General features: G+C 39.9%; 1 protein-coding gene across 1 annotated transcript in view; it reads left to right on the top strand.

Moving 5' to 3' along the window:
• The window catches only part of LOC117528719 (immunoglobulin superfamily member 1-like), a 170895-nt gene that overhangs the window by 93651 nt on the left and 59702 nt on the right, over positions 1–17542 (top strand). The window contains exons 6-7 of the mRNA XM_034191355.1: positions 1244–1552; positions 13477–13770. Coding sequence (XP_034047246.1) covers positions 1244–1552; positions 13477–13770 — 603 coding nt within the window. The remainder of the gene's footprint in view (positions 1–1243; positions 1553–13476; positions 13771–17542) is intronic.

The raw sequence follows: 17542 nt of genomic DNA on the forward strand, positions 1-17542 counted from the left end.
TTACCGTATTTTCAGGAGTATAAGTCGCGTTTTTTGTTGTTGTGGTTTTTTTTTTGTTTTTGTTTTTTTTTAGTAGTTTGAGAGGTCCTGCAGTTTATAGTCTGATGTGATTTACAGTGCATTTGGATAGTATTCATAGTGCTTCACTTTCTCAACATTTTGCTTTGTTATAGCCTTATTCCAGAATGAAGTAAATTCATTTTTTCCATCAAAATTATAATCACAACACCCCATAATGACAACATGAAAAGTTTTTTTTTTAATGTATTCAAAATAAAAAAAATAAGAAATTACATGTGGTATGGGTGTGGTATTTGTGCTGGAGAACCTCCTGTCCTGTGCACCAACAGCATTTCCTGTATATTCGTTTTGTGAATTGTTCTGTAATTTGTGTCTGTAACAGGGCCCAAGCAGAGGGTCACCCCTTTGAGTCTGGTCTGCTTGAGGTTTGAGTTTTTCTTTACCACGGTTGCTCTGGTGGGTTAGTAAGGTGAGACCTTACGTGTGTGAAACACTTTGAGGCAACTCTGTTGTGATTTGGCACTATATAAATGAAAACAAATTGAAATTTAATTGAAATGTACATAAGTATTCCCACCCTTTGCTCAATATGTTGTTGATGCACCTTTAGCAGCAATTACAGCCTCTAGTCTTCTTGAATATGATACCACAAGCTTGGTGCACCTATCTTTGGGCACTTTTGCCCATTCCTCTTTGCAGCACCTCTCAAGCTCCATCAGGTTGGATGGGAAGCATCGGTGCACAGGTTCTACAATGACTTTTAATGTGACAAGGCCAAGGCCTAATATAACTCGTCTTTAGTGATCATGACTGACTACAACTAGTAATTTCTCTTTGCCAGCATAAAAAAGATGTGTTTGACAGCACTCATTGGACTGACAAATACTCAGAACAATGGGAAAGTCCAAGGAACTCAGTGAAGATCTAAGAAGGAGAATTGTTGGGAAGTGTTATGTGTGATTCAGTTGTTTAGGTGTAGCATGTTTGTGTACATGTACAGCAAAGTTGTTTATTCTTGAGTTGCATTTTTGAATATGAATGTTAAAACTGGAAAATTTAACAGAAAATAATTGAATAATAACAAAAGATTCAACAAGAGCACTCTGTGAATGCTGTAGTTTATTTATAGCCCAGAACCACCACATTGATGTGCTGATTCCAATGCTGTGCCTATATTTTCATGTATTACACTGTCAGTATGTCTTCTTTGTTCTGTTTGCAGATGTCCAGATCAGATTAGTTGGCTCTGATCGTTGCGCTGGAAGAGTTGAGGTCTATAATAATAACACCTGGGGAACGGTCTGTGATGATGACTGGGACATACAGGATGCTGAAGTGGTTTGCAGACAGGTGAATTGTGGGATGGCAAAGAATGCGATTACTCGAGCCAGATTTGGTCAAGGAAGCAGTCAGATCTGGCTTGATAATGTCGGCTGTACAGGAAGTGAAAATTCTCTGGTTGAGTGCTCACACAGAGGATTCGGACAGCATAACTGTAACCATGGTGAAGACGCTGGTGCTGTTTGTTCAAGTGAGGAAAGTTTTTGAACCACTTAAACTATCTGAAATGTGTAAATGTGCATTTGAGTTTGACACTACGCCTGAACACACAGATATTGAAACTGACTTATATTATGATATGCAACTAATTCCATACATGTGCTTTCATAAATAAGATTTTATGCTTCCTTTTCACAAAGTGTGAGAAACGACAAGGGTCTAATTGCAGTCTCTCAGGGTACGTGACAGACCCACTCTTTACATGGTCTACACACATCACTCCAACACATCTCGCAATAGGACTCAGTTTCAGCTATTTTCTGCTCAGCAACCACAACAGTCTGGCTTCACACCCAAGACGTCTACTGTTGACCACATTTTAGACCTGCGGGTAGTCATAGAATGAGAATTTGTGGGATCCCCAAGAAGCTACTGGGCATTATAGTGAGCCCAGTGAAAACTGGCATCATCAGGGTTGTGTTTTCACTCCTACACTGTTCAATGCTTGTGTGGACTGGATGTTGGGCAGGGTTGTGGAAACCAAAGATATGGGTGCTTTTGCTGGCAAGGAAATGTTTACTGACCTTGACTTTGCAGACAATGCTGTGATTACAACACTTGAGAAGCTAAGTGAAGAATCAGAGTGCCTTTGTTTGAGATTGTCCTAGATCAAGACTAAGATTCAGGCTTTTAACAACTTCCTGGATTCAGCCATCAGAAGTGTATTTGTGTGGTGAAAGAACTGAACTCGTACAGACATGGACTTTTCTCGGCAGTGACATACATGTCTCTGGGTTCTTGGCCTTTGAGATCGAAAGGTGCTGGGGAAGAGCCTCGGTGTACCATGGCCTCAGTGGTGGGCACAGTTCCAATAATCCGATAACCGATATTATCGAAGATAATGTTTTCATTATCGGATTATTTTTTCAGATAACTTTGAAAACCATTATCGGACTAATTATCTTACGATAAATTTTTGTCCCATAATTTTTAGACCATTAACATGGTAAACAAAGCTGAACAGCTACAAACATTTAGAAAATTTCAAATCAGTTGAGCACCTACCTGTTAAATGTTTTGTAGCAGATGTGTAGTTCTTCTCTCTGCAAACAGAGGAGAGCTACTTCTAGAAGAAACCACTCTATCCTCTGCAGACAAAGGAGAACTGGTCACCAAAAAAAAACAATAAAAAAAACACTCATTTCTTTTAACCCCATACTGATACGCGGGAACTATCACCCAAGTCATCCAGAGGCATACATTTTTAACTTATGGTTCAAATTTTAACCAAACTAATTTCGGACAAGTTATTCAAATTAACGTCACGTCTGAAGTTTTATAAAGTGAAAATATCAGATATATGTTTTAGTTTTAAAGTAATGCGCTAATTTTTAAGGTTTTAGTGTGGACATGCTGTGTCCAGGTGCATTATGGGAAGGATAGGGTAATCTCAGTATGTTCACGACATGAGAAATGCATTTGGGACACTCTGATCAGGCTCCACGGACAACAGCATTAAACTCTACTGCCTAAAACTCTTGTGAATATATTCTCTGGGTTGATAGACATTGTTATTGTGTTTGCGTTTATTAAATTCCACGCAACTTAAACATAGCAGACACACAGATTATCTGGAATTTTGTTTTGGCAAGTTTTCAAGGTCTCTACTGCCATTTACTGGCTAGTAGTGTTCATGGCAGTATTCGCCCTGAAGCTGGGCTGATATTTTCATTCACTGTACTCGATTCCAGCTCAAACTGTATCATAGAACCGCACGGTGTAAAAGTTCAGAGCACACGGTTTATGTTCTCACACACATTGTACATTCAAAAACCACACGTCAGATTTGTGTTTTCAGAAGGAAAACGTAAACAGAAGCTTTTTTTTCAAACTTAATTTACAAAAACTCTCGATGGGACACATCAAAGGTAAAAAAAAACAAAAAACAAAATAAATTACAAGACAGGTCTGCGGTGTTTGCACAGGCACAGTGTGAGAGGTTGGACGCTTGTAATGCTTCAGCAGCGGGATACCCTCACGATGGCCAACCAGAATATCAAACAGGTTTGATTTTCATCTGACCATACGATCGCCGATCAGGAGGTGTTCATGAGATGTTAAAAACAGCTTGTTACTCCATGGATACTAAATGATGCAGGACATGCGATTAATGTGAAACTCTGTGCGATCCAAAAAATTCTCGCACAACTAAAAAATCGGCTGAAAAATGGCCAAAACTCACACTGGCACCAGCAGATCACGGCAGTGTTCTATTTATTTCGACAGCGGTTATATCAGATGGTTATCTAATTACAACTTGGCTTTTTTTTTTAAAATGCCTTCTTTTTTTTTACAAATAAAAAATGCCATATTTTACAAAAGCACATTTATCTGTAAACACCAACACACGACACACGTCACATTAACATGTTGGTTTACATAGAATGAATGAGTCAACCAATCAGTGTTAGCGGAGGCACATTTTACCCAGAATGCATCCGTCTGTGTTTGTTACAAAACTTCAGAATTAGTGCATTATTCAACATTAAGGGATATATGTTATATCTTAACTTTGCACAAATGACAGAATTGACATTAATGGAGTTATTCTATCAGTATTCATTTTATTTACACCAAACCATAAGTCAGCATTGCTTTATTTTCCAAGACCTCCACCTGATGGCAGTGTTGTGATTGAGTTGAGATTTGTGGCTCCTCTCAGCTGCGTTTGTGCTGTAAGCCATGCAGTAAACTTGAGCTTCCAGCAGGGGCAGGGCGCTCAAAGACAGGAATGCTGACTCATTATTTGGGTCTGTTGTCGCCTTTGTTGCTTCCATAAGCGATCGTAGTGTTAAAACTCAATTTTGTTAGTAGTTGTAAGTGTATCGGAGACAATACTGGAATTCATCGGTTATCCGTAACGTCCGATACATTTTTGGTGGTTTATCGTTTTAGCTTTATCAAAGATAACCTTTCAGTTATCTGATTATCTGTTATCGAAAATGTATGATAGCCATCCCAGGGTGGTAGCTGTAACCAGATAGGGGACAATGAAGAATTTCACAGAGGTCAAACTTTAAAAATGTTCCAATCATGTTGAAAACTATATCACATTACTTGTCTGATCATAAGGATTCCAAAAAAGTATACTTTGGAATATCTTTGACAGAATGTTCTGGAGTTATGGGATAAAAACAGCAAAAGTGGTGATACAGGTCAAGTTCAGTTTGTACAGGGGTCAAAATTTAAAGTTGCTCCAATTTCAGTAAAAAAAAAAAAAGCAAATTATTTGGGTTAATGGGTTTTCTAATAAGGAATAGTTTGTACCATCTGTCATGCTTAGTGATCATGTTACAGGGTAACATATGGGCAATTCTATGGTAACGGAATTACAACAGCAGCAAAATCTGGACATACTGCATCTAACGACTACAGATTAGGTCAGATTGTAATTCCGTTGCCATAGAATTACCCATATGTGATAGAATCCAATGGATGTTGACCTTGTTTGACCTTTACTTTGGAGACCAAACATTCAGCACAGTCAAAACTATTCCATTTATTAATCCTTTTATTTCAACCAATAATTTGCATAATTTTTTTTTTTACTGAAATTGGCGCAACTTTAACTTTTGACCCATGCACAAACTGAAACTGATGTCACCATTTGTGCCATATTTACCCCAAAACTCCAGAACATTCCATCATAGATAGTCCAAACTATACCTTTTTGGAATTGTTATGATCAGACAAGTAATGTGATATAGTTTTCAACATGATTGGAGCATTTTTAAAGTATGACCTCTGTGTAATTCTTCATTGACCGGTACCTGGGTACAGCTACCACCCTGGGATGTCTATCATACATTTTTGTGTAGGCCATGGTACACTGAGGCTGGATTCTAAGTGTCGCTTCTTCCCTTTAAGTGATACCGATTAGGTCAAAATTGATGACTGGCTCATACATTTTCGTGTATTACACTGTCAGTATGTCTTTGTTCTGTTTGCAGATGTCCAGATCAGATTAGTTGGCTCTGATCGTTGCGCTGGAAGAGTTGAAATCTATTATAATAACACCTGGGGAACAGTCTGTGATGACAGCTGGGACATACAGGATGCTGAAGTGCTTTGCAGGCAACTGAATTGTGGGACAGCACAGACAGCCACTGCTCGAGCCAGCTTTGGTCAAGGAAGCGGTCAGATCTGGCTTGATAATGTCGGCTGTACAGGAAGTGAAAGTTCTCTGGCTGAGTGCTTGCACAGAGGATTCGGGCAGCATAACTGTCACCATGATGAAGACGCCGGTGCTGTTTGTTCAAGTAAGGAAAGTTTTTGAACCACTTAAACTGTCTGTAAATGTGCATTTGAGTTTGACACTGCGCCTTAACATGCAGATATTGAAATTGTTTTACATTATGATATGCAACTAATTCCATACATGTGCTTTGATCAATAAGATTTCCTTTTCACAAAGCATGAGAAATGACAAGGGTCTAATTGCAGTCCCTCAGGGTATGTGACAGACCCACTCTTTATATGGTCTATACACTTCACTCCAAAACACACCCCAATTACACTTTTTTTAATTTAAGTCCAGCAATAAAAGCCCAAAAAGCCAATAAACAGTCCTGTCCAAACCCCTCAACCTCCCCCTGAACTGGAGTGGAGTTTTAGCTGTTCTTCAAGGTGGCCATTTCTTGTTGTAGGCGTGTTGTGTCATGATTGTAAGACTGTAATTAGACCTACTTTTGAAAAACAGATGCAGATTTAAGCACAAACACACAGCATGTGAAAAAATACAAGATCATATTCATTTGCAGTGTCAAACCCATACACACAGCTGTGGCAGCAATATCTGCTCTGGTGACATACAAGAAGTTAACCATCATCCGCATTCCAACTCTGCTTGTACTCTTTGACCTATTGGTGATGTGCCGTTCAAGCCAATGTTTACTTTTTCATGGTATTTGATTCCAATGACCATGCTGTTCTGTGGGGCATCCTGAGGATTCACAGGATCTCCAAACACTTGCTGGGCATCATAGCTTGCATAGTCACATACATTGCAGTGTCTCTTGTGAGTGAATTCTGGTGTTCATTAGGGATGGGTTTATCAAAAGTGAAACCTTTTATCCCTTTTAAATTGTTTGAACAAGCCATGCACGCTTTTATTTCTTCTCGTTTAGACTACTGCAATGCACTTTATTCGGGAATTAGCCATAACGCACTTTCCCGACTGCAGTTAGTCCAGAATTCAGCGGCTTGAATTTTAACAGGGGCCAGAAAGTGTGATCATATTACTCCAATTTTGGCTTCTCTGCACTTATTTATTTTTTTTTATCATGGTTTTATTTATTTATGTATTATTTTATCTTATCTATTTTATTGTTATTATTGTTATTATTGCTATTTTCCGTGTCTATGCTTTTGTTGTGCAGCACTTTGGAGACTCGGGTCTGTTTAAATGTGCTTTATAAATAAAGTGGATTGGATTGGATTATTCAGTACTTGTATGGATTAGGTGTATGTGTTTGGCCTGTTTCAAGAAGATGAAAGATTTCTCATGATTCCTTGGACTCAGTCATCAGACATGTATGTGTTTGTCATGAAGGTGTCTAATTTGTTGGAAGATTTACAGATCATGGCAGTAACCTTTGTGTCTCTGGGTACAATGTCTGTGATATCAAGGCATGAAGTCATGAGTTCCCTGGATAGAGGTGTTTTGCAATGCCAATGCTTTTGGAACAGGTTTAACTATATCAGGTTCTGGTACTTCAAGTGTTAAGCCCCGGTCACACGGCACTAACAAAGGACAGCGAAGCCAAACTGAATAAAGAAATATGGACTTACTTTCACTTTTGGAGGCATCATGTCACTGTTGTCCAGCTTTGTTCCTGCAGCTGGCGCTTCGTCAGAATTTTCAAACTGAAAAATGTGAACGAATCCCAATGACAACCTCACTTCAGCCGTATTTCATTTTGCTGTCTGTCTTGATGGTTCCTTATTGTTTGCAAAGTTCCCGTAACATCAGCGTTCCATCTGACTGTCGTATACCTTCGTCCATCCTCCCAAGTCTGACGTCACGCACGAATGTTGACGATATCTGAACGGATCAATAACTAAAGCTCCAACGAGATGTACGTAACATCCTTGTATCGCTGATGACTTGTCCATGTGTGGGACTAAAAGCATCGTTGCCATACAGAAACAGTAATATCAAATCAAATCAAATCAATTTTATTTATATAGCGCCAAATCACAACAACAGTTGCCCCAAGGCACTTTATATTGCAAGGCAAAAGCCATACAATAATTACAGAAAAACCCCAACGGTCAAAACGACCCCCTATGAGCAAGCACTTGGCGACAGTGGGAAGGAAAATCTCCCTTTTAACAGGAAGAAACCTCCAGCAGAACCAGGCTGAGGGAGGGGCAGTCTTCTGCTGGGACTGGTTGGGGCTGAGGGGAGAGAATCAGGAAAAAGACATGCTATGAAAGAGAGCAGAGATCAATCACTAATGATTAAATGCAGAGTGTTGCATACAGAGCAAAAAGAGAAAGAAACAGTGCATCATGGGAACCCCCCAGCAGTCTAAGTCTATAGCAGCATAACTAAGGGATGGTTCAGGGTCACCTGATCCAGCCCTAACTATAAGCTTTAGCAAAAAGGAAAGTTTTAAGCCTAATCTTAAAAGTAGAGAGGGTGTCTGTCTCCCTGATCTGAATTGGGAGCTGGTTCCACAGGAGAGGAGCCTGAAAGCTGAAGGCTCTGCCTCCCATTCTACTCTTACAAACCCTAGGAACTACAAGTAAGCCTGCAGTCTGAGAGCGAAGCACTCTATTGGGGTGATATGGTACTATGAGGTCCCTAAGATAAGATGGGACCTGATTATTCAAAACCTTATAAGTAAGAAGAAGAATCTTAAATTCTATTCTAGAATTAACAGGAAGCCAATGAAGAGAGGCCAATATGGGTGAGATATGCTCTCTCCTTCTAGTCCCCGCTAGTACTCTAGCTGCAGCATTTTGAATTAACTGAAGGCTTTTCAGGGAACTTTTAGGACAACCTGATAATAATGAATTACAATAGTCCAGCCTAGAGGAAATAAATGCATGAATTAGTTTTTCAGCATCACTCTGAGACAAGACCTTTCTAATTTTAGAGATATTGCATAAATGCAAAAAAGCAGTCCTACATATTTGTTTAATATGCGCATTGAATGACATATCCTGATCAAAAATGACTCCAAGATTTCTCACAGTATTACTAGAGGTCAGGGTAATGCCATCCAGAGTAAGGATCTGGTTAGACACCATGTTTCTAAGATTTGTGGGGCCAAGTACAATAACTTCAGTTTTATCTGAGTTTAAAAGCAGGAAATTAGAGGTCATCCATGTCTTTATGTCTGTAAGACAATCCTGCAGTTTAACTAATTGGTGTGTCCTCTGGCTTCAAAGCTGGGTATCATCTGCGTAACAATGAAAATTTAAGCAATGCTTTCTAATAACACTGCCTAAGGGAAGCATGTATAAAGTGAATAAAATTGGTCCTAGCACAGAACCTTGTGGAACTCCATAATTAACCTTAGTCTGTGAAGAAGACTCCCCATTTACATGAACAAATTGTAATATATTAGATAAATATGATTCAAACCACTGCAGCGCAGTGCCTTTAATACCTATGGTATGCTCTAATCTCTGTAATAAAATTTTATGGTCAACAGTATCAAAAGCAGCACTGAGGTCTAATAGGACAAGCACAGAGATGAGTCCACTGTCTGAGGCCATAAGAAGATCATTTGTAACCTTCACTAATGCTGTTTCTGTACTACGATGAATTCTAAAACCTGACTGAAACTCTTCAAATAGACCATTCCTCTGCAGATGATCAGTTAGCTGTTTTACAACTACCCTTTCAAGAATTTTTGAGAGGAAAAGGAAGGTTGGAGATTGGCCTATAATTAGCTAAGATAGCTAGGTCAAGTGATGGCTTTTTAAGTATTTGTTTAATTACTGCCACCTTAAAAGCCTGTGGTACATAGTCAACTAATAAAGATAGATTGATCATATTTAAGATCGAAGCATTAATTAATGGTAGGGCTTCCTTGAGCAGCCTGGTAGGAATGGGGTCTAATAGACATGTTGATGGTTTGGAGGAAGTAACTAATGAAAATAACTCAGACAGAACAATCGGAGAGAAAGAGTCTAACCAAATACCAGCATTACTGAAAGCAGCCAAAGATAATGATATGTTTTTGGGATGGTTATGAGTAATTTTTTCTCTAATAGTTAAATTTTTTTAGAAAAGAAAGTCATGAAGTCATTACTAGTTAAAGTTAAAGGAATACTCGGCTCAATAGAGCTCTGACTCTTTGTCAGCCTGGCTACAGTGCTGAAAAGAAACCTGGGGTTGTTCTTATTTTCTTCAATTAGTGATGAGTAGTAAGATGTCCTAGCTTTACGGAGGGCTTTTTTTTATAGAGCAACAGACTCTTTTTCCAGGCTAAGTGAAGATCTTCTAAATTAGTGAGAAGCCATTTCCTCTCCAACTTACGGGTTATCTGCTTTAAGCTGTGAGTTTGTGAGTTATACCACGGAGTCAGGCACTTCTGATTTAAGGCTTTCTTTTTGAGAGGAGCTACAGCATCCAAAGTTGTGCTCAATGAGGATGTAAAACTGCTGATGAGATAATCTATCTCACTCATGGAGTTTAGGTAGCTACTCTGCACTGTGTTGGTATATGGCATTGGAGAACATAACAAAGAAGGAATCATATCCATAAACCTAGTTACAGCACTTTCCGAAAGACTTCTGCTGTAATGAAACTTATTCCCCACTGCTGGGTAGTCCATTAAAGTAAAGGTAAATGTTATTAAGAAATGATCAGACAGAAGGGGGTTTTCAGGGAATACTGTTAAGTCTTCAATTTCCATACCATAAGTCAAAACAAGATCTAAAGTATGATTAAAGTGGTGGATGGACACATTTACATTTTGAGCAAAGCCAGTTGAGTCTAATAATAGATTAAATGCAGTGTTGAGGCTGTCATTCTCAGCATCTATGTGGATGTTAAAATCGCCCACTATAATTATCTTATCTGAGCTAAGCACTAAGTCAGACAAAAGGTCTGAAAATTCACAGAGAAACTCACAGTAACGACCAGGTGAATGATAGATAACAACAAATAAAACTGTTTTTTGGGACTTCCAATTTGGATGGACAAGACTAAGAGTCAAGCTTTCAAATGAATTAAAGCTCTGTCTAGGTTTTTGTTTAAGCTGGAGTGGAAGATTGCTGCTACTCCTCCCCCTCGGCCCATGCTACGAGCATTCTGACAGTTAGTGTGACTCGGGGGTGTTGACTCATTTAAACTAACATATTCATCCTGCTGTAACCAGGTTTCTGTAAGGCAGAATAAATCAATATGTTGATCAATTATTATATCATTTACTAACAGGGACTTAGAAGAGAGAGACCTAATGTTTAATAAACCACATTTAACTGTTTTAGTCTGTGGTGCAGTTGAAGGTGCTATATTATTTTTTTCTTTTTGAATTTTTATGCTTAAATAGATTTTTACTGGTTGTTGGTGGTCTGGGAGCAGGCACCGTCTCTACGGGGATGGGGTAATGAGGGGATGGCAGGGGGAGAGAAGCTGCAGAGAGGTGTGTAAGACTACAACTCTGCTTCCTGGTCCCAACCCTGGATAGTCACGGTTTGGAGGATTTAATAAAATTGGCCAGATTTCTAGAAATGAGAGCTGCTCCATCCAAAGTGGGATGGATGCCATCTCTCCTAACAAGACCAGGTTTTCCCCAGAAGCTTTGCCAATTATCTATGAAGCCCACCTCATTTTTTCAGTAGCGGCAAGAACCTTTTTTTATCAACTACTTTAACTATTTATGCATGGTCCAGCTGTTTGTGGCTGGCCTGCTTGTGTAGATACATTGTTGTTGTGAAGACAAACATCTCTCACCTGTTGTCAAGACAACCACATCCTGCAGTTGCAGGTGCTGCGGACATGAGGACAAGGCTGGCTGTGCTCGGTCTCATACCCACTGTCAGTCATGTCAATGTGAATGTTTCGTTTTGATTTCGTTTAAAGTGTCAAGGTTGACGTTGGCTTCGTTTTTCTTTTGTTAGTTTCAGTTTTGTTTCATTCCTTTTGTGCTCTTGATTCACAGGCTTTTCATGATGGAAAAAGTGCAGGATCATTTGTCCACCTTTTCTCGACGATTTGTGACTTTTTTCCTTTGTTCAGCTATTGCCGTGTGACCGTCACTAACTCTACGGTTGTGAGACTTGGACATTATCCAGTCATCTAAGGCGATGACTGGATGTTTTTGTCCTCGGTTTTTCTGTAGGATCCTTGGGTACTGCTTCAATGGCTTTGTGTTAAATGAAAGTTGAATTAGCTTACTCAGATGAGGCGGACCACATGCACTGTGATGGAACTGCAGCTACAGCAATATGGTTGCCACATTTCTCTGTGCATGATTTACCGTATTGGTTCTCAAACTGTGGTACGTGGGCTCCTTCTCATAGGATGCCAGGAGTCTCCAAGATTTTTTTTTTATGAAGATGAGTGAGTCAGCATCAGGCAGGCGATTGCTCACCTGACAAAGGCCAGTGAGCAAGTGTCGGACAGTAGCCAGTGAGCAAACATTGGGCAGCAGCCTGTGGGTCAGCATTGGACAGTGGCCCATAAGTCAGTGTCGTGCCGCAGCCATTCTGAGCATGTGCTGAGTGTTTCAAAGGGCAGTTTTGACTATTCTGACTTGTTGACTGTTTCAGTCAAGTGCAGTTGTGGCTGTGGAAAAATGTCAATTGTAAACAATATTCATATATATTCATATATATGTATGTATATATATATATATATATATATATATATATATATATATATATATAAGGTCTATTAGAAAAGTATCCGACCTTATAATTTTTTTCAAAAACCATATGGATTTGAATTACGTGTGATTTTCACCGAAAGCCAGATAAATTTTTCTAATGGTTTCCAGCTGCCAGTCTCTAACAGTTTCTGAAAAAATTCTGATGGAAAAAAAGCCCAAATCATTCCGCCATTTCCTGACAATGAAAATCCGCAGAGGGGGTGGACCACTCCTCACTCAAAGCCTGCTCACCGGCGAATGACGCAACCGACAGGCATGGAAAAACTCACGCATGCGCACAAGGGTTCAAGCTTGTCTGACGCAATCACACGTGATTCAAATCCACATGGTTTTTGAAAAAAATAATAAGGTCGGATACTTTTCTAATAGACCTCGTGTATATATATATATATATATATATATATATATATATATATATATATATATATATATATATATATATATAAAAGGCAAAATCTATGTATGTATGTGGAACGATTTGTGTTCGGGGTGAACTTCCACAGCGATCGACACCAAACTTGGTATGGTGACTGGGGGCACCAAGGTGGACGCCATTTGTGGGAGCTGGTGGTATGCTAATTTCCAGTGTGGTTACCAATGATGGCTCAGAGTTGTTGGTGTAGGATAGTGTTAGGGAGCTGCCAAAATTGAAACATTTTCTTGAAACCCGTTGACGATGTCTGGGATAAAAATGTTGACATCACTTATTGCATGCCAAGTTTCTTCAATTTTGATGGACGATTTGTTCCGACAATGACTTCAGGCTCATTAGCAAACATACATCAGTCAATACAAACTCATACCTTCACCGTCACAAAACCTGTTGTTCATTAGGCACCACACCAGCGTCTGTATTCATGAATTCATACTGTCAGAATAGCTTCTTCTTAAATGACAGTGTAAGACTTGCATTGACAAGAGAGGGAAAAAAATAGAGGTTTTATTCAATCATACATTATCAAAATTACATAAAATGGGAAAGGTTATTTAAAAAAGAACTGATCAAAGGTACTTCACAGTTTGTTACTGTATTATTTTTCAGTGAGTCTTCCAAAGCCAAGAATCAGCATGAACCCTGTCGGTAACATTACCTGGGGCAACAATGTTGGGATCTCATGTTTGATATCAACATCACATTTAGGTGGAACATTTACTCTGATAAAGACTTCAGGGTCATTGAGAAAGACCCAAACGTCAAGTTCAAATTCTACAACCTTCACCATTCTCAGTGTGAACTTTAGCCATGAGGGATTCTACCAGTGCCAATATGAGACCACCATTTCAAATCAACAGATCAGTTCCCCTCTGAGTGATTCTGTCAGGATCTCCGTTACAGGTAAGAAAAGAAAAACACTTTACTGAGCTTGAAGATCTGTTGTTGTATTGTTGAATAAAGGCAACTTTGGAAACTAACAAGTTGAGCCATAATGCCAAGGTTCAAACCTACATTTGAGTGGCAGAGTTGAAGATGCTGCAATTTTCTTTGGGAGTGATGAGAATGGACAGGATTAGGAATGAACATATCAGAGGTGCAGCTCGTTTTAGATGGTTTGGAGACAAAGTCAGAGAGTTGAGATTGAGATGGTTTGGGCGTGCAGAGGAGGAACCCAGTGCATATAGGGTGAAGGATGCTGAGGATGGAACCACTAGGCAGGAGGAGAAGAGGGAGGACAAAGATGTTTAGGGCCCCATCACACATAGTACGACTAAGTACAAATCAGGGTGAATCACAGCGGAACAGCTCGTATGAGCGAACTACAAAAACATCAAGCCGACAGGCAGGCATGCACGATGCCGCTGCAATGATTTTGTGGATGAGTGAACACAGTGCGAGCAGATGCGCAATGTGGTTACACATCGCACAGCTATTGTGAAAATAAAAGATGCATGCTGCGACAGTTTTGTGCATTGTGAGCAGTTGCAGCATGTGTAACGCAGCTGCTATGAAAATAAAGAAAATATAAAATACATGCCACCCATGGGATTCGAACCTGCATTTTCCAAGCTGTGATTGCCAGCCAGGAACTTTAGTACTGAGCTACAATTGTTGTCCTGTAAAAGGTGTGGGAAAATGCCTGATATCAAGAAGGACATGGACGTATTTAAAAAAATAAAACCACACCCCATATAAAATCATCGCATTTTATTGAATCCCTCTTATCAAGCGGACAATACAAGTATGATCCGTCTGTTCCTCTGTAGATGACCCATGGTCACAGATGTACAGTCATGAAATGACATGAATGAGGTTTCAATTTCAATTTATTTTCATTTATATAGCGCCAAATCACAACAGAGTTGCCTCAAAGCGCTTCACACAGGTAAGGTCTAACCTTAACAACCCCCAGAGCAACAGTGGTAAGGAAAAACTCCCTCTGAGAAAGAAACCTCAAGTAGACCAGACTCAAAGGGGTGACCCTCTGCTTGGGCCATGCTACAAACATAAATTACAGAAAAATTCACAGACGAATATACAAGAAATGCTACTGATGCACAGGACAGGAGGATCGCCAACACAAATACAACTCCCATCTCTGGATGGAGCTGCACCTTAAACAGAGAGAAAAAAAACAGAAACAGGCATCAGAAAGACAAGAAATACTGTATAATTTGCCAGCATTAAACAACAAGAAAAACAGAGAAATACTAAGGTGATCGCCGGCCACTAGCCCTAAACTTCACTAAAAGACTCAGAAGTTAGGTAAAGTTGAGGCCGCGGCCCGCTCCAATTACTAATAAATGAATTAAAAGAGTAAAAAGCATAAAACAAAACTGTACCAGTATGCTAGCCATATGAAAGGGAAAATAAGTGCGCCTTAAGTCTGGACTTGAAAGTCTCCACAGAATCTGACTGTTTTATTGACGCAGGGAGATCATTCCACAGAACAGGGGCACGATAAGAGAAAGCTCTGTGACCCGCAGACTTCTTATTCACCTTAGGGACACAAAGTAGTCCTGCACCCTGATCTCACTGGGACAGGAAGCCAGTGAAGGGATGCCAAAATGAGTGTAATGTGGTCTAACTTTCTGCTTCGTGTCAAAAGTCTGGCTGCAGCATTTTGAACCAATTGGAGACCCCTAATGCTAGACTGCGGTAAACCAGAAAATAGAACATTGCAGTAGTCCAATCTAGAAGAGATAAATGCATGGTGGAAGAAAGCAGTCCTAGTAATATTTCTAATGTGGAGGCCAAAGGACAACGAAGGAACAAAAATTACCCCAAGTTTCTTCACTTTGTCAGTGTGATGTATGACACATGAGCCAAGGCTGAGCATTAACTGGTCAAATTGATGCCGATGTCTCACTGGACCAAGAACCATCATTCAGTCTTATCAGAGTTTAAAAGTAGGAAGTTTCTAGACATCCAACTTCTCACTGCTGCAAGGCAATCTTCTAAGGATTTATGTGAACGAGATTACCAGCAGTTATCGGCATGTATAACTGAGTATATCTGCATAGCAGTGAAAGGTAATCCCAAAACGCCGCAATATGTGCCCAAGGGGTGCTATAAAGGGGAGAAAAGCAGGGGGCCTAAGACAGACCCCTGTGGAACCCCAAATTTCATGTCACTAAGGTTAGAGGTAGTGTTACTGTACAAAACACAGTGAGAACGACTGGTCAAGTATGACGTCAGCCATGCAAGGGCACTCCCAGTAATCCCAAAATGATTTTCCAGCCTATGAAGTAGAATATGATGATCCACTGTATCAAATGCAGCACTGAGATCTAACAGCAACAGAACCATAGTGGTGTCCCAATCCATTGTAAGCAGATCATTCACCACTTTAGTGAGAGCCGTCTCTGTGGAATGATATTTTCTAAAAGCAGACTGCAGTGGCTCAAAGAGATTATTCTCTGTAAGATGCCGTGACACCACTTTTTCCAGAATTTTAGAGAAAAATGATAAATTTGATATCGGCTGATAGTTTGTCAATACACTAGGGTCAAGATTAGGTTTCTTAAGTAATGGTTTAATCACTGCAGATTTGAAACATTTAGGAACAGATCCAGAAGTTAAAGATTAATAATTTCCAGCACAGTCAGCCCAAGAGTGGGCCACAGATCCTTAAACAGTTTTGTTGGTATAGGATCAAATAAACAGGTTGTGCTTTTTGTTGACATTACGAGTTTTGTCAGCATGCCTAGTGAAATACTGTCAAATTCTGTAAATCTAGGTAATACCTCAGTAGTGGCGCCCACATCAATAGCAGGGTGTAGTGGCTGGATTAAGGCATGCCGGGATATGTTTAACCTGATGTCTTCTATTTTCTTCCCAAAGTAATCCAGGAAATCTTGTGCTGTAAAAGGAGAGCGAACTACAGGTGGTTGTCCATGCAAAAGTGTTGCCACCGTGTCAAACAAGAACTTTGAGTTATGCTTGTTTTTGTTGATCAAATCAGAGTAGTAAGTCCGCTTTGTTGCCAATAATGCATGCTTATAGTCTAAGATAGCATCACGCCATGCAAGGTGAAATACTTCTAATTTTGAACGACGCCATTTCCGTTCTAGACCACTTGCTTTATGCTTGAGGTCATGCAGATAAATCATTGAACCAAGGTGACTGTGATTTGGGGGAGTGCGGTTTTAACACAGGTGGTGCAATCATGTCGAGTGTAGTTTTGAGCACTGAGTTTTAAACTATCCACAAGTCTGTCTATCGACTGGGTATTTGTCAAATGTGAAGCTAAGACATCAGGCAGTCTAGCTTCGAGTTCAGACTTAGTTGAGGAGTTGATGTATCGCCGTAATGATATATAAGGTTGTTGTTCCACTAAACACGGCAGCGAAACTGTAAACTTAATAAGTGAGTGTGTTGGGAAAGTGTAGTGACACGGACCCACAATAGGGGGCATAAATGAACGGACAATGGATGAGCCAAAAGTATAACAATTTACTGTTGTGAATGTGCACAACGGAATACAGACAATCACAGAATTTGTATGCAATCAATATACAAAGGTGACGTGTGGGCAGGCTCAAGGATAGAAGACGTTTGTCCAGAGAAGAGCCGGGCCCCACACGATTTCCACTGCCAATGGGTCTGAAGCACACCGGAGCCGCCAAGTCCTGAGTCCCCAGGTGGCCACCGTCTCCAGCTGTCAGACCTG

This window comes from Thalassophryne amazonica, chromosome 16, assembly GCF_902500255.1.
Source record: "Thalassophryne amazonica chromosome 16, fThaAma1.1, whole genome shotgun sequence".
Classification (NCBI taxonomy): Eukaryota; Metazoa; Chordata; class Actinopteri; order Batrachoidiformes; family Batrachoididae; genus Thalassophryne; species Thalassophryne amazonica.